Source organism: Haliaeetus albicilla, chromosome 5 (assembly GCF_947461875.1).
Source record: "Haliaeetus albicilla chromosome 5, bHalAlb1.1, whole genome shotgun sequence".
Taxonomy (NCBI): Eukaryota; Metazoa; Chordata; class Aves; order Accipitriformes; family Accipitridae; genus Haliaeetus; species Haliaeetus albicilla.
The window spans coordinates 38571508-38597324 of NC_091487.1; the positions used below are offsets into that span (position 1 = coordinate 38571508).

At 46.4% G+C, this 25817-nt stretch overlaps 1 protein-coding gene across 2 annotated transcripts in view; it reads left to right on the forward strand.

The window, feature by feature from the left end:
* Positions 1-25204, forward strand: part of GALNT16 (polypeptide N-acetylgalactosaminyltransferase 16) — a 79212-nt gene extending 54008 nt beyond the window's left edge. For both annotated transcript variants that reach the window (XM_069784217.1, XM_069784218.1), the window contains 10 exons: positions 381-502; positions 2560-2647; positions 3613-3697; positions 4740-4843; positions 9054-9180; positions 10139-10231; positions 12383-12466; positions 13502-13643; positions 15029-15145; positions 23598-25204. In XM_069784217.1, the coding sequence (XP_069640318.1) occupies positions 381-502; positions 2560-2647; positions 3613-3697; positions 4740-4843; positions 9054-9180; positions 10139-10231; positions 12383-12466; positions 13502-13643; positions 15029-15145; positions 23598-23735 (1100 nt within the window). In that variant the 3' untranslated portion in view covers positions 23736-25204. The remainder of the gene's footprint in view (positions 1-380; positions 503-2559; positions 2648-3612; positions 3698-4739; positions 4844-9053; positions 9181-10138; positions 10232-12382; positions 12467-13501; positions 13644-15028; positions 15146-23597) is intronic.
* Positions 25205-25817: the final 613 nt, after the last annotated feature.

Sequence of the window (25817 nt, forward strand, 5' to 3'; positions counted from 1 at the left end):
AGCAGAGAGTAGAGCTTGGTCCTGTGGAAGTGGTGAGAGAGGCAGCAGGGTGCTCGTAATGGGAGAGACACCGAGCAGGCAGCAGCAAGGTACCTGTGGGGAGGACTGGAAGGGAAGGGGGATGTCATCACAGCAGGAACTCAGTAGCATGGACAGAAGTGACAGGCCAGGTCATTCTTTGTGAGCTGGGAGGGCTCAGCTGATAGTGTCCCCCAGGGGATGCTCTGCTAAAGCTGCTCTCTGCTCCTGATGGAGGTGTGATATAAGAGAACCACCTGCTCTCCCCCTGTAATGGCCACACAAAGTATTTTTTCTGAAGGAGGTTCAGCTGTTTCCCTTCCTAATATTCCTGCTCCTCTGCTGTCCTTTCCTCATTGTAGGGCTGATTCGCTCTCGGGTGCGAGGAGCTGAAGTGGCTACTGCTGACATCCTCACCTTCTTGGACAGTCACTGTGAAGTCAACAGTGAGTGGCTGCAGCCAATGCTTCAGAGAGTAAAAGAGGTGAGCACCACATCCCCCTCTGGGATGGATGGAGCTGGCCTGTCTTGTGCTGGTGAATCCTCTGCCCTCACATGCCATCAGCAGTACTGGTGAGGACAAAGCCTGCCCACGTACTCCTCAGGCAGGCTGTTACAGAGTAAGGCATAGCCTGAGCTGGGTGGGCAAGAGATCCCTGACGGGCTTCTACGTTCTCCTGCCGGTGTGGTAGGGCAGGAGGTGCTGAGTGATGGGATGCAATGGTGAACGCTTGAACCACCAACTTGTACCTCATGTCTCCTGCAGGTGCTGTGCTTCCTAGTCCTGTCCACCTGTACATAGGATAGCCACTTTGGCAGCACACACTGTGCAACTTTTCCATGGTTGCCATCTCCCTTCTTGCTGCTGGACCCTTCCCTCTGCCTTGTCACTACCAAAATTTTCCTTCCATTAATGCTTCCGCTGAGCTGCCAACACATACCACCTGCATGCAGGCGGCTTCCTAGCACAGAGTTGCTGCCTGTGAGTGCAGGGATGTCCCTTTGCTGGTTCACTTGGCAAAGGATTGATGTGAAGCTGGAAGAGTGAAAATGAGACAGGAATATTAGCAGCTGTGACCCTGACTGCACTGTAGGGCTGTGGGGGGAGACTTACAGCTCTGCTGTAAGAGCAAACTGGGGAGAGGTGATGGGAGAAGTCACAGCCATCCTTGCAAGTGGCTGGGATTGATCGCCTCTTCTGAAAGGAGGATCCCATGGAGTAATGGGCCCCAGGAGAAGGGATGGAAGCTCTAACACTGCCTGGTATTCATGTCTGGTTGGCTTAATACAAAGCAGCGGAAGAAGGTGAAACTTCAGGATTGATGACTTAAAAGCTTCTGCTTTTTATTCCTGCTCAATAAATTCTCCATCTCGGAAGCCCATAAATGTTTACTTTACTACTGCTCTTTAAGTCAAGCTGCAGCAGCAGCAGCATAGGGGTCCCTAAGCAGAAAGAACCTCACTAGTTTCTTCAGGGAACGATCTAAGTTGCAAAAGCTTGGGTGCTGACTCCAGTATTATTTAGTGAGCAGATTTCAAGTCAGCCTATCTCTGACCTACTTCCTACATTTCTGATGTGCATTCTAGTTCAGATTTCAGTCTTGGCCCACCCAGTCCTAGCATTGACTGGCTGGAGCAGTGGCTTGAGCACCAGGCTGCCAGGTGGATGCTGGGGGGGCTCAGGTTGGGCAGACATACTCTCACTGTGCAGCCATCGCAGCACAGAAGGGAATAAACATGAATGATAGCTCTCACCTAGGATGTGCTGTCCTGGCCAAGTGTGCTACAGCAGGAGGAACTATTGAAAAGTATAAAATGAAGGTTTGATAGGAAAGGCATGGAGGCTGGCAGCTGTCTGGTAATGAGATGCTCTTTCTGGCATTGCCAGCTCCCTGTTTCATCGTATATTTTAGGTATCACAAGACTGTCTTCAATGCCCTGGCTCATGATGTTGAAAAATTCTTATAATCTCAACTTCTACTTACTAAAAGAATTGCAAAGGAAAACTAAATATATATACCCCTTAATGCCAATAAAGTACCCCCAATATCTTAATATTATGATGTTTTTTCAGTTTGCACTATGATTCTTAAGTGTGGGGTCTTGATTCATAGTACTCGTTAGGAAGATGCTTTATTAGGGGGTTGATCTATTCCAGGCTGATGATGAGTTAATTCAAGGATGGTTGACCAGAAGGTATGCTGTCAATAGATATCAAAAGCAAGCACAAAACCTTTGGGACAGTGATTCGTGCCCTGTGACTTGGGCAGGAAATAAAGAGCTGTTTCTTAGCAGCACTCCTGCGTGTTGGGGTCCCAGGCTCCATTCCCCACATCCGTGGCGTGTACCTGACTAGTACCCACCATCTCCATGTCTGGATGTAGTGGCCATGGATCCCTTGCTCAGCTACCAGAACTGTGCTGGAGAAGCCAGACAAAGATTTACGTGTGCAGCTTTGTGTTTTCTGATCTCTGGCAGCTTTGTCAGACATTCAAGAAAGCCCGACTCCTTTATTTTTTTCCCTTTCTCTCTTTCCCTCAGGATTATACCCGAGTGGTGAGTCCAATCATTGATGTTATCAGCCTGGATAATTTTGCCTACCTGGCAGCATCAGCAGATCTGAGGGGAGGTAGGTATAATGAATGGCTTGTGTAAGTTAGGCCCGGGGGATGGTGCATGAAAAATAATTGATGTTTTCTTCAGCTTTCCAAGAAAACAGAGATACGATTTTTCCTGACGGGTTCTCTGTCCTGTTTTTCCTGCAACTTGCAAAGTCAGATCTTTCTTTTGCAGATTTAAAACCCAACTAGTGTTTTCCTCTTGAGCTTGCATCACTGTCACAACATTTTGCAATTTCAGGGCTTAGTTAACTGATTAAACATATCACCATGCCCTTCCTACGCTACCTGTGCGCTGGAGTCTGACAGGCACTTCCAGTTGCTGCTCCAATCTGCCAGGCTATCTCATGGCATCTTCTGAAAAGCATTTTCACCTCTCTCCTCGCAGCTGAACCCACTGCAGCTGTTCCTGTGGTTACCCACAGTGCCTGGTGCTCTTCTCCCTCTTCTGTGGCTGGGGTTCACTGCTGCACTGCTTGCCTGCCAAAGGCTACTTGTTCTGTGGCTACCCTTAACAATGGTATAATGTTAGTGACTGTGCTGTGCTCAACTACCCACCACAGGCCAACTACAAATAAATGGTAGTCTTGAAAGAGGTGATGGTTACAGTGATCTGCAGGGCTTTGTTCCCAGAATACATGACACCCCACAAAGTCCTTTGATTAAAGACTCATAACTTTGACAGACAGAGAAGTATAAGACAGACTGGCCAAAATGCAATTATATCTCACTGAAAACACTCTCCTGAAGATGTGGAGTGGAATTAAGCAGAAATCTGTAATGCTAAGGGATGAGTATGCCAAGACAGAAGCTGGTGACTTCTCCATTAGGATAGACTCTTGCCGTTTTGGGTAAACTGTGAGGGAGGTCAGGGAAGGAACGTAGGGATAGCCTGTGATGTAAAGATGGAGACTATCACTGAAGCTAGTAGAAAAACAATAACAAAACCTATTTGACATGTTTTTTTCCTTCTCAGGGTTTGACTGGAGCCTTCACTTTAAGTGGGAGCAGATTCCTATAGAGCAGAAGATGTCCAGAACAGACCCAACTCAGTCTATAAGGTAGCTGTCTCTGATGGACTGTGTACAGTCCTCCAAATGCCTTTACTAAGCCTTGACCTGTATGGCAAGGAGTGCACAGGGACTGCGTTGCTGAGGACAAAATCCCACAGTGTGTTCACTTGACGATGACAGATTCTTCATGTTATTTTCTGAATGCATTGAGGTCTACACCCTAATCCTGAGAGTATTACTCTCTGAATATTGTAAGAATAGCACTGTATACTATCATAGGCTTGTAGGCATGCCACTTCTACAAGCCACCTCTTCTTCTATATGTGTGTTTTTGTGGTCTCCCTCACTCAACACTCTGAATGCCTCAGAAATCCCTTTGGGTTTTTTTAATTACCTCCATCTTCCAGGTGAAGAACTAAGGAATGAAGCAGCTAAACAGTCACTCAGCAAGTGTAAAGCAGACCTGGGAACTGAATCTTGCTTAGTAATTTGGGCACAGAATTATCCTTCCCTCCTAAATATGCATGTCCATGGACAAAACAGACTCTGCTGGGTGGAACAGTTATTGCCAGCCTCACTGCTGTATGTGTGGCTCTGAGGAATGTAGAATGTGACAAATCCTGATATAAAAAGTCACAGTGCTTGTCTGTATATGCAGGCAGCTTCCTGTTTGTAATATAAAAGTATCATTCAATTCCTCTGTGTAATTTGTGAGCCTCTGTTTTGTACTCCAGAAGCAACCAGCAGAGCAGTACATGCAGCAGTGTCTCTCACATTGTGTCTAGTTGGTGAACACAGTCATCAGACAGTGCCCCTGTCATTCCTTCACACTGTGTATATTTGTATAAATGCAAAAGACGCAGCATTACTCATGGAGTGCTTGCAGGACCATCTAACAAAGGAGGAGGGTGATCTAGTGAGGGGGATCTCAGAAGCCTGCTGCAGGTTCACGTCCCAGCTCTACTATTTTTCTCTTTTAAATGAGATACGATTTGTCAGGCCTGGACAAATTGTCCCCCCTCTAAACTGAAGGTGGTGGTGCTACATATACATGCGATTATTTTGTGTGGGCTTGTGTTTTCTTTTCCAGAACCCCTGTCATAGCAGGAGGCATCTTTGTGATTGACAAGTCCTGGTTTAACCACCTGGGAAAATACGATACTCAAATGGACATCTGGGGAGGAGAAAATTTTGGTAAGTTTAGGATGTTTCAGGGGAATGACACACTAACACAGAACCACTTCCCAGTCTTCATCGCCTACTAGAACTCTCCTTTTGAGAGATCTGATCTGCATGTCGATGTAAGGCTAGGGACATGGTAAGGTAATCCCCATGTCGATCAGAATTGTATCACTGTCAGCTTTGTCCAAAGTAAATGGAGGCCTTTTGCAAGCAGGGCTATCACTGTCTTACAGACTATATACACTATTATACAGGTGCTTCCTCAGTACAAGGAAGAAAGAGGAACCTCCTGATATTTAAATTGTTGCTTGGTTTTGGAGAATATTCCTCCAGTCCTTCACATGACAGTCTGTTGCCCCAGCTCTGAAGTGGACAGTCACTCCTATGCTCTCTTCTTACACCTGTTTCTCTTTCCTAGATAAGTCTGAGTTGCTATCCCAGCTTAATAGGATAGAATAATATTTTTCCTAATAAAACAAGCCTCTTTGTAAGTGGAATTTGGGTACAAATAAATTCAGAATGCAAACATTTAAAAGCAGACTAGGGCATTACAAATATCTGAGGAATTCAGAAGCCCAGGGTAGTCTGTCCGCTCAAGTGCTGTTATCTCATAGGGCATGGTGCTTAAACCCATCTCCTTGCACTTAACGGTAGCACAGATATTCCATGCATCTCTCTGTGCCCCATGTGAAGGGATGCTGCAGTGTCACCAGGTGTTAGTGACAAAAGGAAGAAGAGTATTGAAAAGAGGTTCCCAGAGACCTCAAGTATTCGGGGCATTCATTTAGAAATGATGCAGGTGGAGCTGAAGAGATAAAAGCCTTACTCTGTTTTGCAGTCAACTTAAATAGACTTTCCTGTAGCTAACACTGCCAAAAAAATTATTCTGTTTCTACAGCTTCCATAAATGTCACAGATTTGTAAATGAAACCCTTTAAAGAAGAATTTGTGTGGTGTTTTCTAGCACCTGAAGGACCAATTAGAAAGAAAGAAATAGTCAGGAAGAAGAAGCTTTTGTTTCTCTGAACACAGCTGGGAGAGCTGCCTCTTTCTGAAATGCTCTCTGAAACCAGGAAATAATATTTTTGGCTGATAACAGAATATGAAGGTACCACTTTTTTAAAACAAAATATCTAGTGAGTGCTGGTGTTCCCTGTTTTCTGAGGTCTTGCTTCAGGTATGATATTCATGATATTAAAAAGAGATATTAAATGGGGCTGGCATTGGGATCTCGGCAGTGCTAGCAGCATCAGCTAAGCACTGTAGGCAGAAGTAACAGGCAGCCTTTATGCAGGCATGAAGATCCCCTCTCCTGTGTCCCTCAGACTCCTCTGCACAGCCAAACTCAGCTCCTTGCTGTCACTAGCCCTGCTCCAGCTGCAGAGCCAGCCACTTGGCCATCCTGTAGGCCTCTGATCTGCAACTGTGTAAAAGCTGTAAACCCCAAAGATGGAGAAAGAATATTTCTTTAGGCTTTTGGTTGTCTGCTTCTGCCCACCTGGGAGCCCAGTGTTGTTGTTTGGTGCGTATGTCAGTAGCTTGATGCTAAGCAGAGCTCTCTGCCATAAGTGGCAGTAAATTACCTGCACACCCACAGCCCTTCTTGCATGTAGAACTGATCAAAACCTCAACAGAATTGCTTCATTCCCCTTCAAATTGCTCTCATAAAGCCTGGCAGTGGCTGGGCCAGGCTGCGGGGGACTGGGCCAGGTGTACAGGGCTTGCCAGTTTTGCCTTGTTGTGTGGTTTCCCTGTAAATTTGTTGTCTCCCATCACTTGTCTCTTATCCTGCACCTCCACTCTTCACTTAAGAGGGCAAAGCTAAGTGCACAATGCTCTGTTTAATGGGCCCTGTCCCTGAGCCGCATTGCCACACCACCATGACGATGGCAATGGAAAGGTATTTTAAAACCAAAACAGACTACTTTTCTTTTTTAAAGCTAACTTTTGTTCAGCTGTTCAGCATAATGTGAGGCAACAAATCAACCAGTGGCTTCTACATCTAGCCTATTGCTGTTGCATGGCAGAGGGTAGAAACCAACCTGTATCTGACAACAAAATCTATTAATTTTCCTTGACGTATTCCAAATGGTTAATTTACCCTCTTAAAAAAAAGTTTTCCATACTTAATAGAAGATTAGATTTTGTGATCAAGGAAAAATGTTCATAATGTTCTGAATCACTATTTTTGCTACAAATTACAATTCTGAGTGGGAGGGAACTGTTTGGATAAGGTCACCATTTGCAGGTGAGGTGGGAGAGTAGTTCTGACTAATTTGGGTGGGTGAGATAGACTATTCCCTGCCCACGAAGACCATTCTTAATAAATTTCTTCTTTGAAAATTTTTTCCTGTGAGGAAACAGGATAAGAGAATGTATGGGAAGGGCATGGAGCCGGACAAGCTCTACACACACAGCAGGTACACAGAAATGATCAGGCAGCAATTACCAGCTGCCTAAATATCCTTCCAGCTGGATGTGAGCTGGTAAACCCCTTTTTTTTCCACTGTGATGGGGAAAAGCCACAGTGATTAAGTCATTTAAAACACAGGTCACGTCCTGGAAAATATTCAGCAAAAAGTTCTCCTATGCTTTCCATCAGGATGGATGAAAGTCCTTAATAAGCTATGTTTGATCTCCATTTTATCTTCTGTGCCCAAAATCTGCATTCTTTCACCACTTCTTTAAAGAATTCTGTCGTTTACAAACCTGGACATGCAGTCTCTGTGTGTGCTTAAGATACCAATACGGCATGAGGAATCTTCTCTTGGGATTTGGACATCACTTTAAGTTACACATGCTACATTGAGTGTTTTGGGTTTGTTATAGGTCGGGGTGAGTCAGAACCTCATTCCAGGAGAGCAAATGCCAGCTGGACACACCACCAGACAGAAACTTATGTCTTGGCCTTTTTGGTTTTAAAGCTCTTCCTGTCTTCAAAGCTGGAACTCCCTGTTGAGAAGAGACTGAAAATAATAAGCTCTAGGAATGAGTGAGGGAGACACAAGAGCTAGTAAGAAATGCCACAAAATACAGTCTAATAAAATGGTTTTTTACTTAGAAGCTATATTAAATACACCATCTTCCATGCCCCAAAACACACTGTTTGAACAACCTTTCCCAGGAGCTATAGAGGAAAGCTTTTTAATTTCTAAACATCAGAGCCCCATAATTCAGGCATTACTGGGGGGAGATCCCAACTGAGTAAAGTTTTTGAAGTAATCAGTCTACACAATCTGAAGCCCTTTTGGTAAGGACTACCAAACTACCCAGCTAATTTTCATTTTGCTTCTTCCTTCTCTTCTCATCGCCACATGAAACATAAGTGGAAAACCCCTCCGGTGTGGCAGTGATTAAACTTGCGAGGACAGACCCATAAGCTTGAGCAAGGTCACATCTCTTCTGTGATGCAAATAAGTGCCTATACATCAAAGCTCTGTGTTCTTCTAATCCTTTAACAAAATGTTGAATTTAGCTTCAGGACCAGCTGGATTTCTTCAAGTAGCAGAGTCCTCTCCATATTTTTATAGTCACACCATTAGACTGATTTCTGCTCTCAGTAGCTTCCCCAGCAGTGGCAACTGGTGACAAACTATAAGCCAGTCATTCACTTTTTTTTTTTTTTTTTTGATTAACAGAACCAAGCAGAACAAGAACAACAAGATATTGTAGGGTGGATAACATGGAGGTATGAGAGAGAGGACTCTGCTCTAGACATTGACTCACTTCCTATGCCCTCATCTTGTTCTCTTCTTTCTCCTTATCTCCTAAATTCCCTTTCTTCCTCAAATGATTTGCTTTACACAGTGAATTCTTCTTTTTTTTCTTCCATCTGTGTGCAGGGCCAGAGAGTTACAGAAGTCCAAAACGAGGTGGGTGTGGGGATGATCTCAATCTGTTGCCAAATGCCATCCTGAAGGCCTGGCAACCACAAGGACCTGGTCAAAGGGAAAGGTGTCTCACTGAAATGCTAGGGGGACCAAAGAGAGGAGCGGGACTGGAGAAGGCTAGGAAGTCTCTGAGCCACAAAGGTTGCCTCCCTTTTAACAAAGGGAGGACAGTTTTTCCACTCTCACCATGGCATTGCTTTTGCTGGTTTTGCTATTGCAGGCAATACATCTAGAGCAGAGGGGCAAGGTTTTCAGGCACACTGCTGATGTTGCCCTTCTTGGAAATGCTGCAGATCTGCCTGCAGCTGTATGACTCTTGGGGTCTCTTCCAGAGCTCTCTTTCCGAGTGTGGATGTGCGGTGGCAGCTTGGAGATCGTTCCCTGCAGTCGAGTGGGACACGTGTTCAGGAAGCGCCATCCCTATGACTTCCCTGAGGGCAATGCACTAACTTACATCAAGTAGGTGTTGGGTAGTTCCTGGTAGCAGCCAGGTCACCTTGATGTTGGGCATGTCTAATTAAACCTGAATTCTTTGTTGTCTTTCTGCCTGATGACAGAGAACAGCTTGTGGCTAAGCATCTGTTCTCAAGGGAAGGATGAGTTGCTGTTTTCTGTGAACAAAACCCATTCCCTTCTCTGTTGTTTGTATTAGTGCATCTTGTTCTTCCTCAGTCTGCAATGGAGGGGGGGGAGCAGTACCCCAGGGAGAGACCCTGGCCATTTGTGGATACGGCCCTATGACATGTGCCTGTGTATCAGCAGTGCTTAGTCATCTCTGTTGTCTCTGAGCTGCTTTTGAGTCCGGAGATCCTACTAAGCTGTATGTGTTCTGAGACGAGTCCTAAGGACAGCTTCCAGGCAGATGGGAAGAGACAAAAGATGAGACAAAGTTCGTCACAATGAGAGTGGTTAAGCACTGGCGCAGGGCCCCAGAGAGGTGGTGAAATCTCCATCCTTGGAGATTTCAAAACGCGACCGGACAAGACCCTGAACAACATGACCTAACCTGAAGCTAAGTCTGCTTTGGGCCGGAGGTTGGACTAGGTGATACCTAGAGGTGCTTTCCAAGCTGAATTATTCCATAGTGTTATTCTAATCTGGGGAAAGGGGTACTGTGAAGCAGGGTGATCGTGAGAGTGAGGCCAGGTGTCTCTGCAGAGGGAGCATGTGTGAAGAAATCCTGGTAAACTATGGCTGTTAAAATTTTAACTTCGGAATGGAAGCATCCTTGCAAGGCTTTGCAGACTTAACACATTAAATCTATATCCATCTGTACTCCCCACTGTGTTTCATGTTTGGGACTGTCCCCCACTCCCTCCTGGCAGACAGGCCTTGGGTCTGCCCACCCAGTGCCTGCTCGCTGGGAGGGTAGATTCTCCAGCAGCGCTCAGCAAAGCATCTCCTCATACCCATGCAGGAATACCAAGCGCACAGCAGAGGTGTGGATGGATGAATACAAGCAGTACTACTATGAGGCCCGGCCATCTGCCGTTGGGAAGTCATTTGGAAGGTAAGCTGCCCCCAAACCTCAGTAGGAGGGCTCTTGTAAGCCCCTTGCTAGCAAGAAATAGGGTTTGGATCTTCTTTGGAGCTAAGTGTGGGAAACAGAGATGCTTTGAATGACTGGCTTGCCAAGGAAGTTGCAGCTCGAGCGTCTGGCTAACAAGGTTTGCTTCTAATTCATTTTATTTTTCCTGCAGTAGCCCTGCATAAATCATTTGTTAGCAGAAGGCCGAAGGGATCTGTAATGAAATTAAAAGGCCAGACATTTTGAGTGGATAGATAAGAATATTTTCTAACACAGCATGCAGCTGCTCTGGGAATGTGAGCTATGCAGTTACTAGAGCTTGATCCAAAGTTCCTGTGTGAATGCAGAGCCCTGGGGCAAGCACGGCTAGCTGGCCCATGAGGCAGGTGGTACTCGGAGCACTCCCCTCTGTCCTGATGAGTAAATGCGTGGTTTGCCTGGTTTGTAGGGCAGGAGAGAGCATGGCCAATGGTGAGACATCTCATTTAGAAACACAATCTGGTTGTGACTCATCTCCAGCACCTGCTGAGCCCACTTCTGTGCAGAATTATGCTCCTTAGAGCACCTTTGCTAAAGCTGTCTCCAGGCCACATGGGATTCACTGTTATGGGCTTAAGCATTCTTTGTGACCCAGAAGTCAGTGATGGACACCAAAACCTGGGATGAGGGGAGAGCTTGCTCTCTGTGCTAACAAACACCCATGACTCCCAAATAAACGTAAAAAATCCCAGGAGTGGTGTGTATCTGTGGGTTATATCTGCCTGTAACAGGTGACTACTGTATCAGCGTAAGGACTTGGCAAATGTGGTTGTATCTCAAATGTGTAGCTATGTGCACTGGGTAATGATGCATTTCCTGCTTATTTGATGACAAGCAGGTTTGGTCTGACCCACACGCACTTTTTTTGTTGTACATCATGCTTTATTATCATGATGCATTACATATTTTTGTACAAATAGCTTTGCCTACCTAATTTATCTGTCCTTGAGCTGACTGCAGCAGCTGGGCTGGGGCCAAATAGCAAGTAACCTGCTGCTTGTGAAGGAAACCAGACTGCTGCATATTGGACATGGATATGTTGTTCATGTGTTTTAGGGCCAAAACCTGCAGTTCTTGTTCACACAGACTCCCTAGTAGGTTTACTGGCAGCATTGGCTGAGTAAGAGCTGGAGATCTGATTTCAGGCAATTTCTTGACCTGTAATAACAGCCCTGTGAACCTGTATTAAATCTAGATTTTAGAATGCAAATGCCTCTAACACCATCACTGTCAACTGGGCCTAAAATGGACCCTCCTTCCCCACTTTTTTGATGTGAATATAGGATCTAAGTACATTCTCCTGACGTATGGGCAGTTCAGTGGCTTCTGTGCGCTGAGGATGGCAAGGAGCATGGGTACAGTTGAAAGTCCTTCCCAACACACAAATGTAGTGTTATAACTTGAAGAGGAGAGTCCCTAGTGTCACTGCTCAGTAGGACCGCTTGAGGGAAGTCCTCTTCTTCAGCCAGCTAAAGCCAAGCAAATCAGCAGTGGGAGGACTCCTGCAGCAGACATTTACTGAGGTGTTGAGTTAATTTCCCCTTATACTCCTCCCCTTTCCCAAAACTGCTTAAGAGCAAATAATTATGTTCTTTAGGTCTGAAACCCAGCCTGAGCCTAGAGCTGCTGCCATGAGCTAGTCATGTGCTCTAGGACACACAGATTAACCATTTGTATTTGCCTGAGCACAAACACTTTCTAGGCCTTTTCAGGAGCTGATCGTTGTGCAAGTTTCATGGTATGCCTCTCCAGGGGCACCCAGAGGCAGAAATGCTTTCCTGGTCCTACAGTAGTTTTACTGCAACGTATTATTTAACCCTGTAAGACCCGGGCCCTGCCATCGTTCTGAGCCAAATGAAGTACAAGAATTGCTCTCTGAAGGTGTTTGTCTTCCTTTTCTATTTCCTGCCACTTGCCTCTCTCCTCCTTTTCACCTCAGGTCACTGCTAGTGCTCTGAACCCAGCAACAACTACGTGGGAGAATGAGTAATGGGAAAAAGTCGTATAGTCTCCCTCAAACCTCCTGGCCAATCTTCATTGTTCCCCTCCCTCCTGTTCACTACCTTATCCTCAACAACCTGCCTGTGTTTCCAGTGTTGCAGACCGAGTGGAGCAGCGACGCAAACTGAACTGTAAATCCTTCCAGTGGTATCTGGAGAACGTCTACCCCGAGCTCAAGTGAGTCAGTTCTCCACTTGTAGAAATCTCTGAAGGGTCTGGGAGGTGGGTTACAATGAGAAGCTGAGCCTTGGCGGCAGCGGGCAAAAGAGAGACTTATGCTTGGAAAAGGTTTTTCTCTGTTCTTTTTGGTGAGAAACCTCCTGTGATCTCCTGGCTTGTATCATCACAGCAACTCTGCAAAAGGTTTGTTGCTCCTGCCTCTGGGAGTCCTGCTCTGCCCCACACAGCTGTCCCTCAGAGATGTGCAACAGTGGTGTTTGCAGAGGTGCGGTGTGTAGACAAGTGCCAAAGCAGTAAATCCCTCCCAGTTATAGCTTGGTCTCTGCCTGTTAGTTGCTCTGCCTGGAGGTAGATGAGCCAAGTAGAGCTGGACAGCCTCAGTGCAGAGGTGCGGGTGGTTCAGAGAAAGCCCTGGTGAATGCCAGAACCAGCTGTGCCTGTGGCTTCCCCTGCCCCAGGTCAGGATGCAGCAGTGTTGTGTCATTGCTTTGCTGGGAGGTAGTCTGGGTAGAGCTGTGTTAGTAACACAGGCTAGCTAACACACCCTGGCAACACATCTTTACGTTTCAGTCAAGCAAAGTCTGTAGCTAACGTGGGTCAAGGCTAAAACATCCAGCTGTAGTCTGGCCTTGATGGATCTTTCCTGTATTGCTATTAATGAGACAGAGAATATGTGCTAGCACTGGGGGGAAGCACTGGAAAAGGGGGAGGCAGAAGCAGGATAAATCAGTGTGGATATGGCTTTTTCCTGGCAATGGCCTCTTTCAGAAGAGACATCACAATAAACTGCTTGGGGTATACCTAAAGGTTCTGTTATGCCTTCTGAAACAAGAGGGTACCGACCCTCTGACCAAGTTCTCCCTTGACTTTTGCCTCCTCCAGACATTTCCAGTGGATAGCATGATATTGTTCATTTTCTGTCAAAAAAAGGGGACTGTGTTCGGTCAGGGGCTAGTTATGCCCTTGTAAATGTGAAAGTGCTTTGGACGTTTCTGTGTATGAAGTGCCATGCAACTGTCATTTTACTTCAAGGATTCCTGAAAAGGAGTTGATTCCAGGAATAATTAAACAAGGAGGAAACTGCCTAGAGTCTCGGGCACAGGATACCACAGGGAACGCATTGGCTGGCATGGGAAACTGTAAAGGAACAGTGAACAATCCACCTGTCACTCAGGTAAGGCAGGCTTCAGTTTGGTGCTTTGCTCTTGCTTCTGCCCTTTTTAATACCTGAGAATGAAAAGGCATCTCTGGCCTTGGTGGGTTTGTACAGAGGTAACTGAAGGAAGAGTTTGGGTCTGTTAATGATTTTAATAGTAAGCAGAAAAAGAAACTGTGCCCATCTCTCAGAGCTCTGTTGGGTCAACAGACCCAGCAGTCGGGCATAGAGTAGGAAGGTTTTCATCACTCAAAGGCAACAGGCAGCGCATGAATGCTCAGGGGTGTGACTAGTCTGTGCAGTAGGTGTGCAACCAGGGTTTGAGTCATGTAGCTGTTCCCACTCAGACCATTGCTTGGGTGTGCTCTGCTTCATCATCCAACCCATGAGAATCGGTCCTGGGGTGTGCTTGGCTAGTACTGTGGCATGTGGGTAAGAGATTTTCCCAGAATCAGAAATGTTCCTTGGTCTGCCAGTTCAGCTGTAGCTGCAGATGGCTTGAATTGTGCTGTTGTACACATGCATTTCAGTATAAAGCCCAAGCAGAGTTTAAATAGCCAAGACCCCAGCTGCAGTAATTTGGTGCAGCTCTCCTAACTGCACTAGGGCTGTGCTGGTTTGTACCAGCTGGAGATTTGCACTCAGCCTCTTCTTTCGGTGACTGAAAGCAGCAGGGAAGCAGCTTGAGAAAGTTAAGGGTCACAGTAGGATATTTTATGCCAGAAAATACATATTCACATCTGTTAACTGTTGGAAACTAGTTTACAGCCAGCGTTCAACATGCCATTTAATCTGACTCATTGTTCTGTGTCATTACCATTTGAAATCTCTGAAACTTACTGTATTTTGTATTTCTTCCTTGGGGAAAGTATAATAATAATAGTTGATTGGGTTGGGTATCCATCTAGTGAGAGGAGGAAAAAATGAAGTGGCTTGTGCTTTATGTGTGCTGGTGATATATGTTAGCCTATGGATATGCTTGCATGTGTTTTGCTTCGCTTCACAATCTATAGGTCCCAGATACCTGTTACAGAACACATCTGCTATGTAAAATATTCAGAAGCAGTTGCACGTCATGTAAATCAGGGCTCAGGGTACTCCCTGCTTTGTAGGCCTGAATCTGTAAAGCTGCAGAGCAAGGAGCTGCATGGGATCCGAGGTTAATCAGACAGCTCAGATGGTCAGAGGAGTCAGCTGCAGGCTTTGAAATAGTCATGATGCACCAAGGCTGAGCATAAACTTCTGATCAGGTGAAGATTGCTGCCATAGTCTTCCCAGGGAGCCTTTGGTAAGAGCTGAACAAAGGATACAGGTTTTTGAAATATCTGCTAGAAAAAACTGTTTCTTCCTCACCTGATCACCATTATGATCCTAATGGAACCTTTCTTTTTCTTATGCTGAAGGAGTGGGTGTTCAGTGACCCTTTAATTAGACAGCAAGACAAGTGTCTTTCCATTACCTCCTTCTCTACTGGCTCTCAAATCACACTGGAAGCCTGCAATCAAAAAGACGGCAGACAGGTAGGTAACTGTGCGCCTGTTTTTAATCCTTTCATTGCCACGTACCATGCCACATGCCAACACATACCAGTGTTCCTACATCAGTGCAGCCTGCAGGGGCAAACCTAGTACTATCAAGGTGTATAAAAGTCCCTTCCATCTTCTGCATCTCCCTCTCTGGTGTGTTTCATAAGCTCGGCTGTATGAGATTGCCGGCGACCAAAGCGGGGAGCACAGACCACACTAGTGTGTGGGTGTCTGCTCAGCCTGGGCCCTTGGCGGCGTGGTTAGCTCCAGCTCAGTAGCACCCCGACCTCGCTCCTTGGATACATCTATGTTCAGCTAGATTGGTGCACAGATGGAGCACAGCATCAGAGAGGGGTAGATAAGCAGCAAATGCTTTGAGATACCCAAGGGAAGGGTGGCATGTGTGTTTACTTATTTAGAAGTGAGAGAACTGTGTTCTTTGTGCTGTCTTTGGACATGTGAACAGACCTTTAAAACTGAGTGCATGCAACTCATCTGAGAAATATTGACTGACATAAAGCACCATATGTTCCACCCAAACTGCTCCCCGAGGAAAAATACACAGCAGCAGTGTTCCCAACAAAATGCAGCTCTGTGACTTTTATGCTGTTTCCGAGATATGCATCTCTGATCTGTCAGGACACGTAAGTCATTTTGCCTTACAGCATGAGGTAAGAGATGGCCTCTGCAATGGCCAGGGTGCCCTCACAGAGATGCGATGTGCCTTTTTATCAGAACTGGGCAAAACACAACAGGTGACAACGCAGCGCTGGCAGAGTGGACTGGGCTTGTTTCATCCCTAGTTCCTGTGCTTTCCTCTACACCAAGAGAGAACAAACTTTCTATCATCTAAGGCTATGCTGACTCTGTGTTTTCTGACACATCTGTTGTTTTAATAGCCCAAAGGTAGGAGATGGCTCAGCTTGCTACCAGTCCTCAGCAGCATCCTGTTTTGTCAGTACTTTTTAATGCTATATGAATCTCTGAATTTAGTTCTTCCTGAAAGAAAACACTGAAATCCAGTCTTGCCCATTTATGGAAAGCCTATGTAGACTTTCCTCTGGAGGGCTGGTTAATGCAGAAATGTCTTGAAGAGTTGTCACCTTGAATACCCTGGGAAAACTCTGAGTTCAGATTAGCCTTGCAAGGATATCCCAGGTGGGCTGTGCTTGCCTGCTCCTTTTTCTTGTTGGTAATCACTCACCCCCTTGCTGTGTAATTAGGTCACTTAGCTTCCCTTTAGGTGCCTTGCAGCATTTTCCTCCCTGGCAGCAGAGAGGACTCTAGCAGCTGCCAAAATCAGCTGTCTTTCCCTGCCTCCCCTGCCATGGAAGGACAAGGGTCCCCTGAAGGGGGGTGGAGTCCAAGCCCTATTAGCCAGAAGAGAGATTAATCCATACAAACACGAGCAGGTTTATTCTACTGCTGGAATAGGATTTATTGAGCCTTGATGTGTTGATTATATACACGCTCATTATAAAGGACATGCACACACATTTAAGTATGTGAGCTGTTGTTTTCCATTACCGTATGTGAACAAACTGCACTTAAATCAAAGACTTGACCTAGCAGATGATTTAGCCAACTGACTGTAAGCAAGGATTTTGTTTAAGCATTTCAAATAATTACAGACTGATTTGAATCACAGCTGCCATTCCAAACGGCCTCGTGGCTGAAGGGATGAGGTGGGAGAAGTACATTTGAATTTCTAATCTGATTTGGGTTGAAATGCTCTGAAACGTTGGGGTTTTTTTGGAAGTCCCAAACTACCATTTCAGATTTCTACTTATAAAGCCAGTTCTACTTGCAATGCTCAAGTTTGTTGTGTTCTTGGGCAATGTTGTTATGGTCCCTTCCTTCCATAAACACAACAGTAACTGTTGTTAAACTGACATGGGATTTTAATTACCTAGAAGTCAGTCATCTTTGCAAACTATCCCATTCTCTCTCCTCCTGATATTTGGGAGGTTGAGTTTCAAGGAGACAGTCTCTGCTGTAGAAACTTTAAAGCATGGAATGAAAGAGCAAAGCTGAAGGGAACAAATTCCCTCAGTTTCACTACAACTTGTCTGCCTCTCCATGGGCGCTCACAGCCCAAAGTGGGAGTGCCGGGGCAAGAGCAGTGTTTTCAAACTACGCATGGGTGTAGCCTCTCTTCAGTTCAAGTGGGCTTCTTGGAAAGTCAGAGGAACTGAGTGGGATTGGAGGAAGGGGAGCTGAGCTACTTCAGAGGTGGTGGTGACAAGCAAGAGCCCCAAGCGGGTGGTCGGAGTGGAAGGGGGTGAGCCTGGGCAATGGGCATCACACATGCAATATCCTAAGAGGAGATGGCGGCATGCTGAAAGCCCACCTTTGAACATCTCTGGTGTCACTGTCATCAGAGGTCTGTGGTAGAAGATGTTTGGACTTTTCTGGATCTAGATTTCCTGTCTATGTCTGAGTGATGCAAAAGGAAGATTTCTGACAAAAGATGGGGCACATGATGGCTTCGTTTTTTAGTGTCACCAGAGCAGGTTGGTTACATCCTTATGACACCACCATACAGCTCCTGAAGTTGCTTTCTGCTTTCAAACATACTGAACCTGTGCCCATGCTACACAGCTGTTATGCATTAAGCGTGTCCACAGGGCAGATAATTTTGTTGTTATTCTTGAGTGCTAACAACAGTCCCATCTAACATATATGTAATACTCTAACAGAGGCTTTACAGTATTATGAACAGTGCCTAGTGTATTACCTCAAAATAAGTCTAGAACTTTGCAAGTAGGAAGATACAAGACAGTAGTCAAAATTTAGATGGTTTTTGATTCTGTCAGACTACTCTCCCTTGGGTTGAAAGGAACCAGGAACAAAATCTATTTGGCACCATGATCCCATTGATCATTCAACAGCAACAGCTGGCACTGCTAGCAGAAGACCAGCCAAGAGCTATTCTGCATAATCAGAACTAGATTTCAAACCAGATGGATGTTATCCATAATGTTATTTGGAGAATAGCATTTTTTAGTTGAATGCACAATAAATTATTGCTTTTAGCTTTGGTTTTGGCTCTGACGGTGGGAGTGGCACTTTAATTTGTATTATAGTGAGGACAAATAGAAGGCAAAGTGAGAGTCAGACACTAAAACAAGAGAATGAAAATGAGAAACATTGGCACAGTATTTCCCAACAGAACAAGAAGCATGCTGAGAAATCCTATTAAACAGCCATATTTCATTAAAATGTGCTGAAGGAATGTGACCCCAGCCTGAAAATGAGGACACCAAGCTTTCTTGTGAGATAAACAGTATTTGAAGTCCTGTGTGCCTTTGGATGTGATTGGGAAATTTTTCCCACCTTGCTTCTTGGTGTATCGTATTACCTGAAGTGCAGACAAATGCAACTTTATATAGACTATCAGAAAAGAGAAGAAGTGAAAACCTGTCTGTTCTGGAAGCACCTGACTCAGCATCTTCATGATAATAAGTAGGTAAAACAATACTGGCAGTGTGCCATAGCTTGAAAGTAATTTTCAGGAGACAAGAGTTTCTCTCAGCTATGATTCCTAGTTTTAAAAATTTACGTGCTCAAAGGGACACAGTACTTGCTGGATGCTGGTGTGAGCTTTTCCATCACACTCTGTCTGTTCATATATTTAAAATTAGTGTTTGTCATCTTCAACACCAGCTTCAGCCTGCCCATGGCTCTGCAAATACATTCAATTACAACTTGCAGCATCCTTGGCTATTCCAGTTATCAGCTCTCCATACATTTCTGTCTGAAGCATCTCAGTCCTAATCAACAAAATCTGCTCCTTATGGCTGTTTCCTGAGCTTGGCCAACTCCACTATGTTTTCAGGGTTATAAGGCTATTCTTAGGATCTTGAGAGAAACCCTGGACTGATTGGATTGCTGGGGTTTAAAAGAAAACTTTTGATTACCCTGAAAAATTACACTACTGTAAACACCTTCAGCTCTTGTATACATTGTGCAGAAGAGAACTGGCTACTTCTGACTTTTCTCTTAGTAATTGCATATGGAGCACTTCTATCCAGCCACCTCAAAGTACTTTGCAATGATAGATAATAAAGATGGAGAGAGAGATTTACAAAAAAGTGGGGAAATTTTTGCTTGATGTTGGGGAAGAAGATCAAGATGCAGTATTTCAAAGAAAATATGGATTCTTTTTTTTTTCCATCTCCATTCCAAACCTATTGTGACCAGTAAACTGTGTTATCTCCATCTGCACAAGAGAGGGAGACCAAGGAGGATTTTCAAGCCAAAATTTTTCAGATTGTGCCATGCTTATATCTTCCAAAAGCTTTTCTTCCAAGTACAGGTCAGTCATAATGTCTGGGTGTAGGAGAGGAGAGGGCTCCCTGTAATGTTTGGCTGTGTATGCAGGAGGTCTCTGCTCTGTTTGTTTGTTTTTCCTGAAGATGGACATCATCACTGTCATTTAAAAATTAGCTATCCAGGCTCCCTTTGTAGTCTGTGGAGAAAGCTGGGCCCTTCCAGAAGGTGTTTGTACCTTGGACCCCTCCCTAAGTATGTCACCAGGTGACTAGTTTAGACTAAGTTGCCCAGCTCTGAGGTGGCTGATGGTAGGAGATGAGCATCCTATGTCCTGTTTCCACCCATTCCTACTGCCCACCCTCCTCAAGGGTCTGAGATATGATGTGTCCCTGCAGGGCTAGGTGTTGGGCTGTCCTTGGTAATCCTGTGGTCTGGCAGTCAGGCAGGGGGGTCTTGTGAAATGTTCAGGTGAAGTCAGAGGAGTTGCTCTGGTATCTCATGGAAGGCAGCAAAGCACAGTTTCTGACCAGAAAGGGTAGAATCCAGCATTCTGAAAATACCACTTCCACGTGACATGAGAAGCCCTACTTTGGCTTTTACTGTCAGTACGCTTTATAATAGCTTCGTACATGGCACCTCTCTGGAGCCCGGATGAGGCTTGTATTCAACTCTCTGTCACCTTCTCAGTGTTCTTCCTCCCCCTTCCCCATCCTTGCCCCACTTTCTTTTGAACATAGAGATCTGGGATGACTTGAAACACTGGGCTTTCCAGTGGTGTAATTTACTGAGAAGCTGATTGATTTGGTGGAGTTAGCAGCAGAAAATGTGCTCTGGTGAGTGTTTGCTGGTGTCCTGCTGTGTCTGTTGCTGTAGACTGTCCCTACAGCCATCACAGTGGGTACCTGCTCAGCATGGAGAGATGACACAGCAGGTCATTGATCTGGAGGAATAACATGAGCAAGTCTCCCAGTCGTGCTAGTTTTCTCTTGAACAGCTAGGGGGGAGAAGAAAACCAGTGTCTCTTGGTAATTGTCCTGCATCTCAAATGTCATAACAGCATACTCCTTTACAGCAGGGCCTCTGGTGAGCTATGGGGTGTGTGGGAGAGATGGCTGGCAGGCATTCTCTAGCACACGCACAGGGGAAGGTGAAGGAGGAGGCTGGGAATTCACAAGTACAGAGAGGCAGGGGGAGGGTGGAGGGCAAGGAGGAGTTTGCCTTTGCACAGTAGGTGTGCTTTGGAGAAGGTCAAGAGGCTCCTCGCTGAGGTGTCCATGACCCTGGGAAACAGTGGTGGGGAGGCTGTTGGGCAGAGATTGCACCAGCTAGGTGCAGTGTGCTGCTTTCCACGGAGGAAGACCTCCTGCTTTCCATGCCTTCATTACAGTTTCTGCCTGTATTGGTTTTGTGTGGCAAGGTTTTGGTAGCGGGGGGGGGGGGTTACAGGGGTGGCTTCTGTAAGAAGCTGCTGGAAGCTTCCCTTGTGTTTGAGAGAGCCTATACCAGTCGGCTCTAAGACGGACCCACCGCTGGCCAAGGCCGAGCCAATCAGCGATAGTGGTAACGTCTCTGTGATAACATTTTTAAGAAGGAAAAAAAAAGTTGGGACAGGGAGAAACAGCTGCCGGAGGGAGGAGTGAGAACGTGTAAGAGAAACAAGCCTGCGGACACCAAGGTCAGTGAAGAAGGAGGGGGAGGAGATGCTCCAGGCGCCGGAGCGGAGATTCCCCTGCAGCCCGTGGTGAAAACCATGGTGAGGCAGATTGTCCCCCTGCAGTCCATGGAGGTCCACGGTGGAGCAGATATCCACCTGCAGCCCGTGGAGGACCCCACGCCGGAGCAGGTGGGTTCCTGAAGGAGGCTGTGACCCCGTGGGAACCCCGCGCTGGAGCAGGCTCCTGGCAGGACCTGCAGATCTGCGGAGAGAGGAGCCCACAGAGCAGGTTTTCTGGCAGGACTTGTGACCCCGTGGGGGACCCACGCTGGAGCAGTGTGCTCCTGAAGGACTGTACACCGTGGAAAGGACCCATGCTGGAGCAGTTCGTGAAGAACTGCAGCCTGTGGGAAGGACCCACGTTGGAGAAGTTCATGGAGGACTGTCTCCTGTGGGTGGGACCCCACGCTGGAGCAGGGGAAGAGTGTGATAAGCCCTCCCCCTGAGGAGGATGAAGCAGCAGAAAATAACGTGTGAAGACCGTAAACCCCATCCCCGCCCCCCTGTGCCGCTGGGGGGGTTGGCAGAGAAATCCAGGAGTGAAGTTGTGCCCGGGAAGAAGGGAGGGGTGGAGGGAAGGTGTTTTGAGATTTGGTTTTATTTCTCATTACCTTACTCTGGTTGATTTGTAATAAATTGAGTTAATTTTCCCCAAGATGAGTCTGTTTTGCCCGTGATGGTAATTGGTGAATGATCTCTCCTGTCCTTACCTTGACCCACAAGCTCTTTGTTATATTTTTCTCTCCCCTGTCCAGCTGAGGAGGGGGGAGTGATAGAACAGCTTTGGTGGGCACCTGGCGTCCAGCCAGGGTCAACCCATCACACTGCCTTATGGTATTAACTCTTCCTCAGCTCTTTGTAGGGAGACTTCTGCCAGATGAGAGCCAGATGGCTCTGGGACCTGTGTAGGCAGTGGGTTGCAGCAGCTGGCGAGGGCATTGCAGCGGACAGACTGCATTGTATCTTCCTCTCCATCATCACTACATTCCTCTGCCCCTTTGCCTATTAAAACCAGCTTCTTCCTGCTGCACAAACAGCTCTCCTTCAGTCGTATCCTATCAGACAGGATTAGCAGTGCTGGCAAAGTGAACCTGCCTCTGGTATGAATATATGATACAGAAGCAATAGATTACTCTGGGCTTTGCAACTGCCCTGCCCTCCAAGAAACATAACCAGGACACAGACTTGGAGGAGAGCTGCCAGCAATGTGTGAAGATAACTGGATGTCTTAAACCACACAGCATGTGACAATCTGTTTGCTGTGTTACCCAAAAATAAAAATGTTGGTAGGTTTTGACATTGTCTGGATATTGCAGGAATTTTTTTTTTTCCTTTTGCATATCATTTCTTTTTCTTCATTAGTCTCATGGGTTAGCCAGAACATCCTCATAATATTCCTAACCTGTTTACTGACTGAGCACCCAGACCCTAATTCTAACTGGGTCATCTGTGTGACTGCAAAGAGTGATGGGAAAGTGCCTGGAGCACTCAATCCAATAACCTGCTGACCTCAGCTGTGCCCCACTGCAGGGAAATGGCACAGCCTCACCTGGGAGATCCCAAGCCCACAAACTCATTTCTACTTTTTTTCTCTTCACTGTCAGCCACAATGGTCCCAGTTCTCTCCAGCAGGGATAGAAGGTACAGCCCTTTCCCAGCAGAATTTGCAGTTCAGGGTTAGGACCTATGTTTTGTTCCCTGGAAAGCAGCACAACCAAAGTGGACCTTCAGGAAAGGGTTGCATGTGGGACCTTGTGGATATGCTCTGAAGGGAGCAGACCCAGAGGACAGCACTGCAGAAAGCAGAGGAGTATGTACTGAGAAGCTGTCAAACGGACACATATAAACTGAAATGTTGGCAGGGCAGATAAGATTATGAAGAAGAGCCAGCTGACAACAGTGCAGAGCGATGAAGAGCTTTCAATGTAGTGCTGATAAAAATCTTGAATCTGATGAGAGGAGAGATGAGGGGACATGGAAGAGAGATAGATACGATCTAGTCAAGCAGCAAGAAGTGTGATTTTTGCTTTATGTGGATGGATTGCTTTCCATGCTGGGAGAGCTTTCAATGCTTTCCTTTCTATGGGTTGGAAAGAAACCATAGAGGGATTTCAGGTTTTGATGGGTATCTGGGTGCCTACAGATGCAGAACAAAGAATGGTAGGGACATTGTGAATATAATATGCTTTTGAAAATGCCACTACTTGCTGATTTTTGTGTTGTTTGCCTTCTAGATGCTTCTGAATATCTAGCCCTATAATTCAGCTAAACCCAAACTCCAGGTATTGTTAATACAGGAAACCAGTGCTTTGGAGATGCTGCCCTACCCAGATTTTCAGTCTCCCCAGTAGTTGGGGCTTACTTGAGGTTTATGCTCAACCTTTCTCCTTCAGCTTGGAGGCACAGTTCCACGATGAAATGGAGGTAACAGAATGTTTCTTCTCTGTCTTCTCACAGAAGTGGAAGATGAAAGGCAGTTTCATTCAACACTTTGTCAGTGGTCTCTGCCTGGAAAACCAGAATGGGAGAGTGGTCACCAACCCTTGCCAAGCAGGTGTACCTGGCCAACAGTGGGAGCTGCTACAAGCAACGTGATGGTAGCACAGAGATCTCCTTGTTTCTTTGTGCATGAGACTTTGGGAACAGAGGGGGATCGGGAAAGGAGGAATGGTTTTGTATGTCTGACCCTAAATGTTTTCATTGTGCCCATCAGCAAGCCACCATTTCAGCTGAGCACTTGCTGGTTTTGAGCTTTTCAGAGAAACTGGGGGTGAGAGAGGGATGAGGAGAGTTGTTGAAACCTTCCCATCTGTTGTCTTAAGTTATCCTTTGTAGCTGATGTCCGTGCACAGCTGCAACCAGAGAGAGGGAGGACCCAGCCCAATACTCAGAGTGACCAGAACTGCCTTGCAGCTCTCCCCATCCGTTCCTTTCTCTGCATCCAGAGTCCATGACCTTCAGTCCAACAGCTTAGACAATGCTTGTACAAACATTGGTAGCTCTTTGGCTTCCCTGGCTTTTCATTCTAACATCATGCATCATTTATGCATGCGTGTCTCTCAGCGAGGACTGGCCAGAAGAAGAGTCATCATGATGAGTGGAGGGGCTGGGAAGGAACTAGCAGACCCTGGGGGCAGGTTTGTAACTCTTCGTGGTGGGCCTGTTCCTTCCTCTGCCTGCAGTAGCTGTCCTACAGCCAAATGGGCTGAGGTTGGCACAATGCTGACAAGACAGCTAGAAAAGGGACAATCTGTTTTAACAGCATAACCAGGGATTGTTTTGCAGACTATTCCCTGTTGAATTCTTGCTTCCAGTTTTTTTACGAGTGGAAGGCCAGCCCTGCCTCCATGAGTGATCCAAGCCTACAGACAGCCTGGCTGGACCTGGGTTCAGGGTACCACACTCCTGTGGAGCTGGTCAGAGATGGGTGCCAACTCTTTGGGATGCCAGGGAAGCTGGGACCCTTCTCTGGCTGCTCTTCCTGGTGCTACCAGGCACTGCCCACTGCACCCCACACCAGAGGTGATGCACAGAGCTGTGCTCTGACAGTGCCACGGCACTTGGCTCAGGCCTGTGGCAGGAGCCCACCCAGTTCCCCGCCACAAGAGGTAGAAGGGGACGGCCCCATGGTCATCGCAGGCTTCCTGCTGCTGCGGGGCAGGAGCACAGCCCTCTGGCTGGCTTTCTGGCTCTGCATGGCCCTTGTGAACACAGCCTGGTATGACAAGCCATCCAATCCCTCTGTCTAGTTGCCTTCCCCCTCTCTCTTAGAAAGGGGAGGCGAAAAGGCTTGGGGCTGCTTCACTTGTGACGCCCAGCTCTCCTCCCAGTGGGCACCTTGGAGAGGTTAGCTGATGAAGCTGAAACTGTCCCCTACGCAAATGCTGCCACAGTACAGCCCTGCCCTGAGTGATATCTCCTTTGTGTTATGGAAATACCAAAGACAACTGGTGTCTCTAGCTAGCATCCCAGTCCTGCTCCCAGTTACCAGTCAGCTGTAGCTGAGTGTGGGTTTTCAGACCTGCCAGGGGAAGCTTACCTATTCAAATAAAAAAAAAAATAAATCCCCACAACCTTGCCTTTTCCTACTAGATCTGTTAAATTTTCCTCTTGGAGCTAGGTATGTAAACCAACCCTCCTCTCCAAGAGCCTGGCAGGGGAACCAGATGGTAGGGCCACCTTCAGTAGGCAATTGCTTGTCTGGATCCTTTCTGATCTGGTGTAGAAGAAACAGGATGGTCATTTGGATTCTGAACAGCTGGCTGCTTTTGATTACATTTGTATCCCTTTTCAATTCTTTCTCCTAACTTGGTATTAGCCCAAACAGTTGACAAAAGAACAGGTACTGTTCTTCATATGTTGCATGTGCTCAGAAGTCCTTGTGTGAGAACTGGATGATTTGTTTTCTCTTCTCGATTCTTTTATTTAAAACATTAAACCAATCACATGGCAGGAGCTCTTTTCCCATTTCCCCCTTCACTTTGACATCAGCTTACCATCTCGACACTGATTAACCAGATGAATGACCTGCCCGCACTGTGAAAACTCAGGAGGCAGGTCCCTTTGGTCCCAAGCTTACAGCATGGTGCAGCCACTCTTCTGTGTGGGAATGGGAACACTGACTCTGTAGATACTTCTCTTCCCCTATATAGACATGCTTTGGGTCTGAACCAGTGA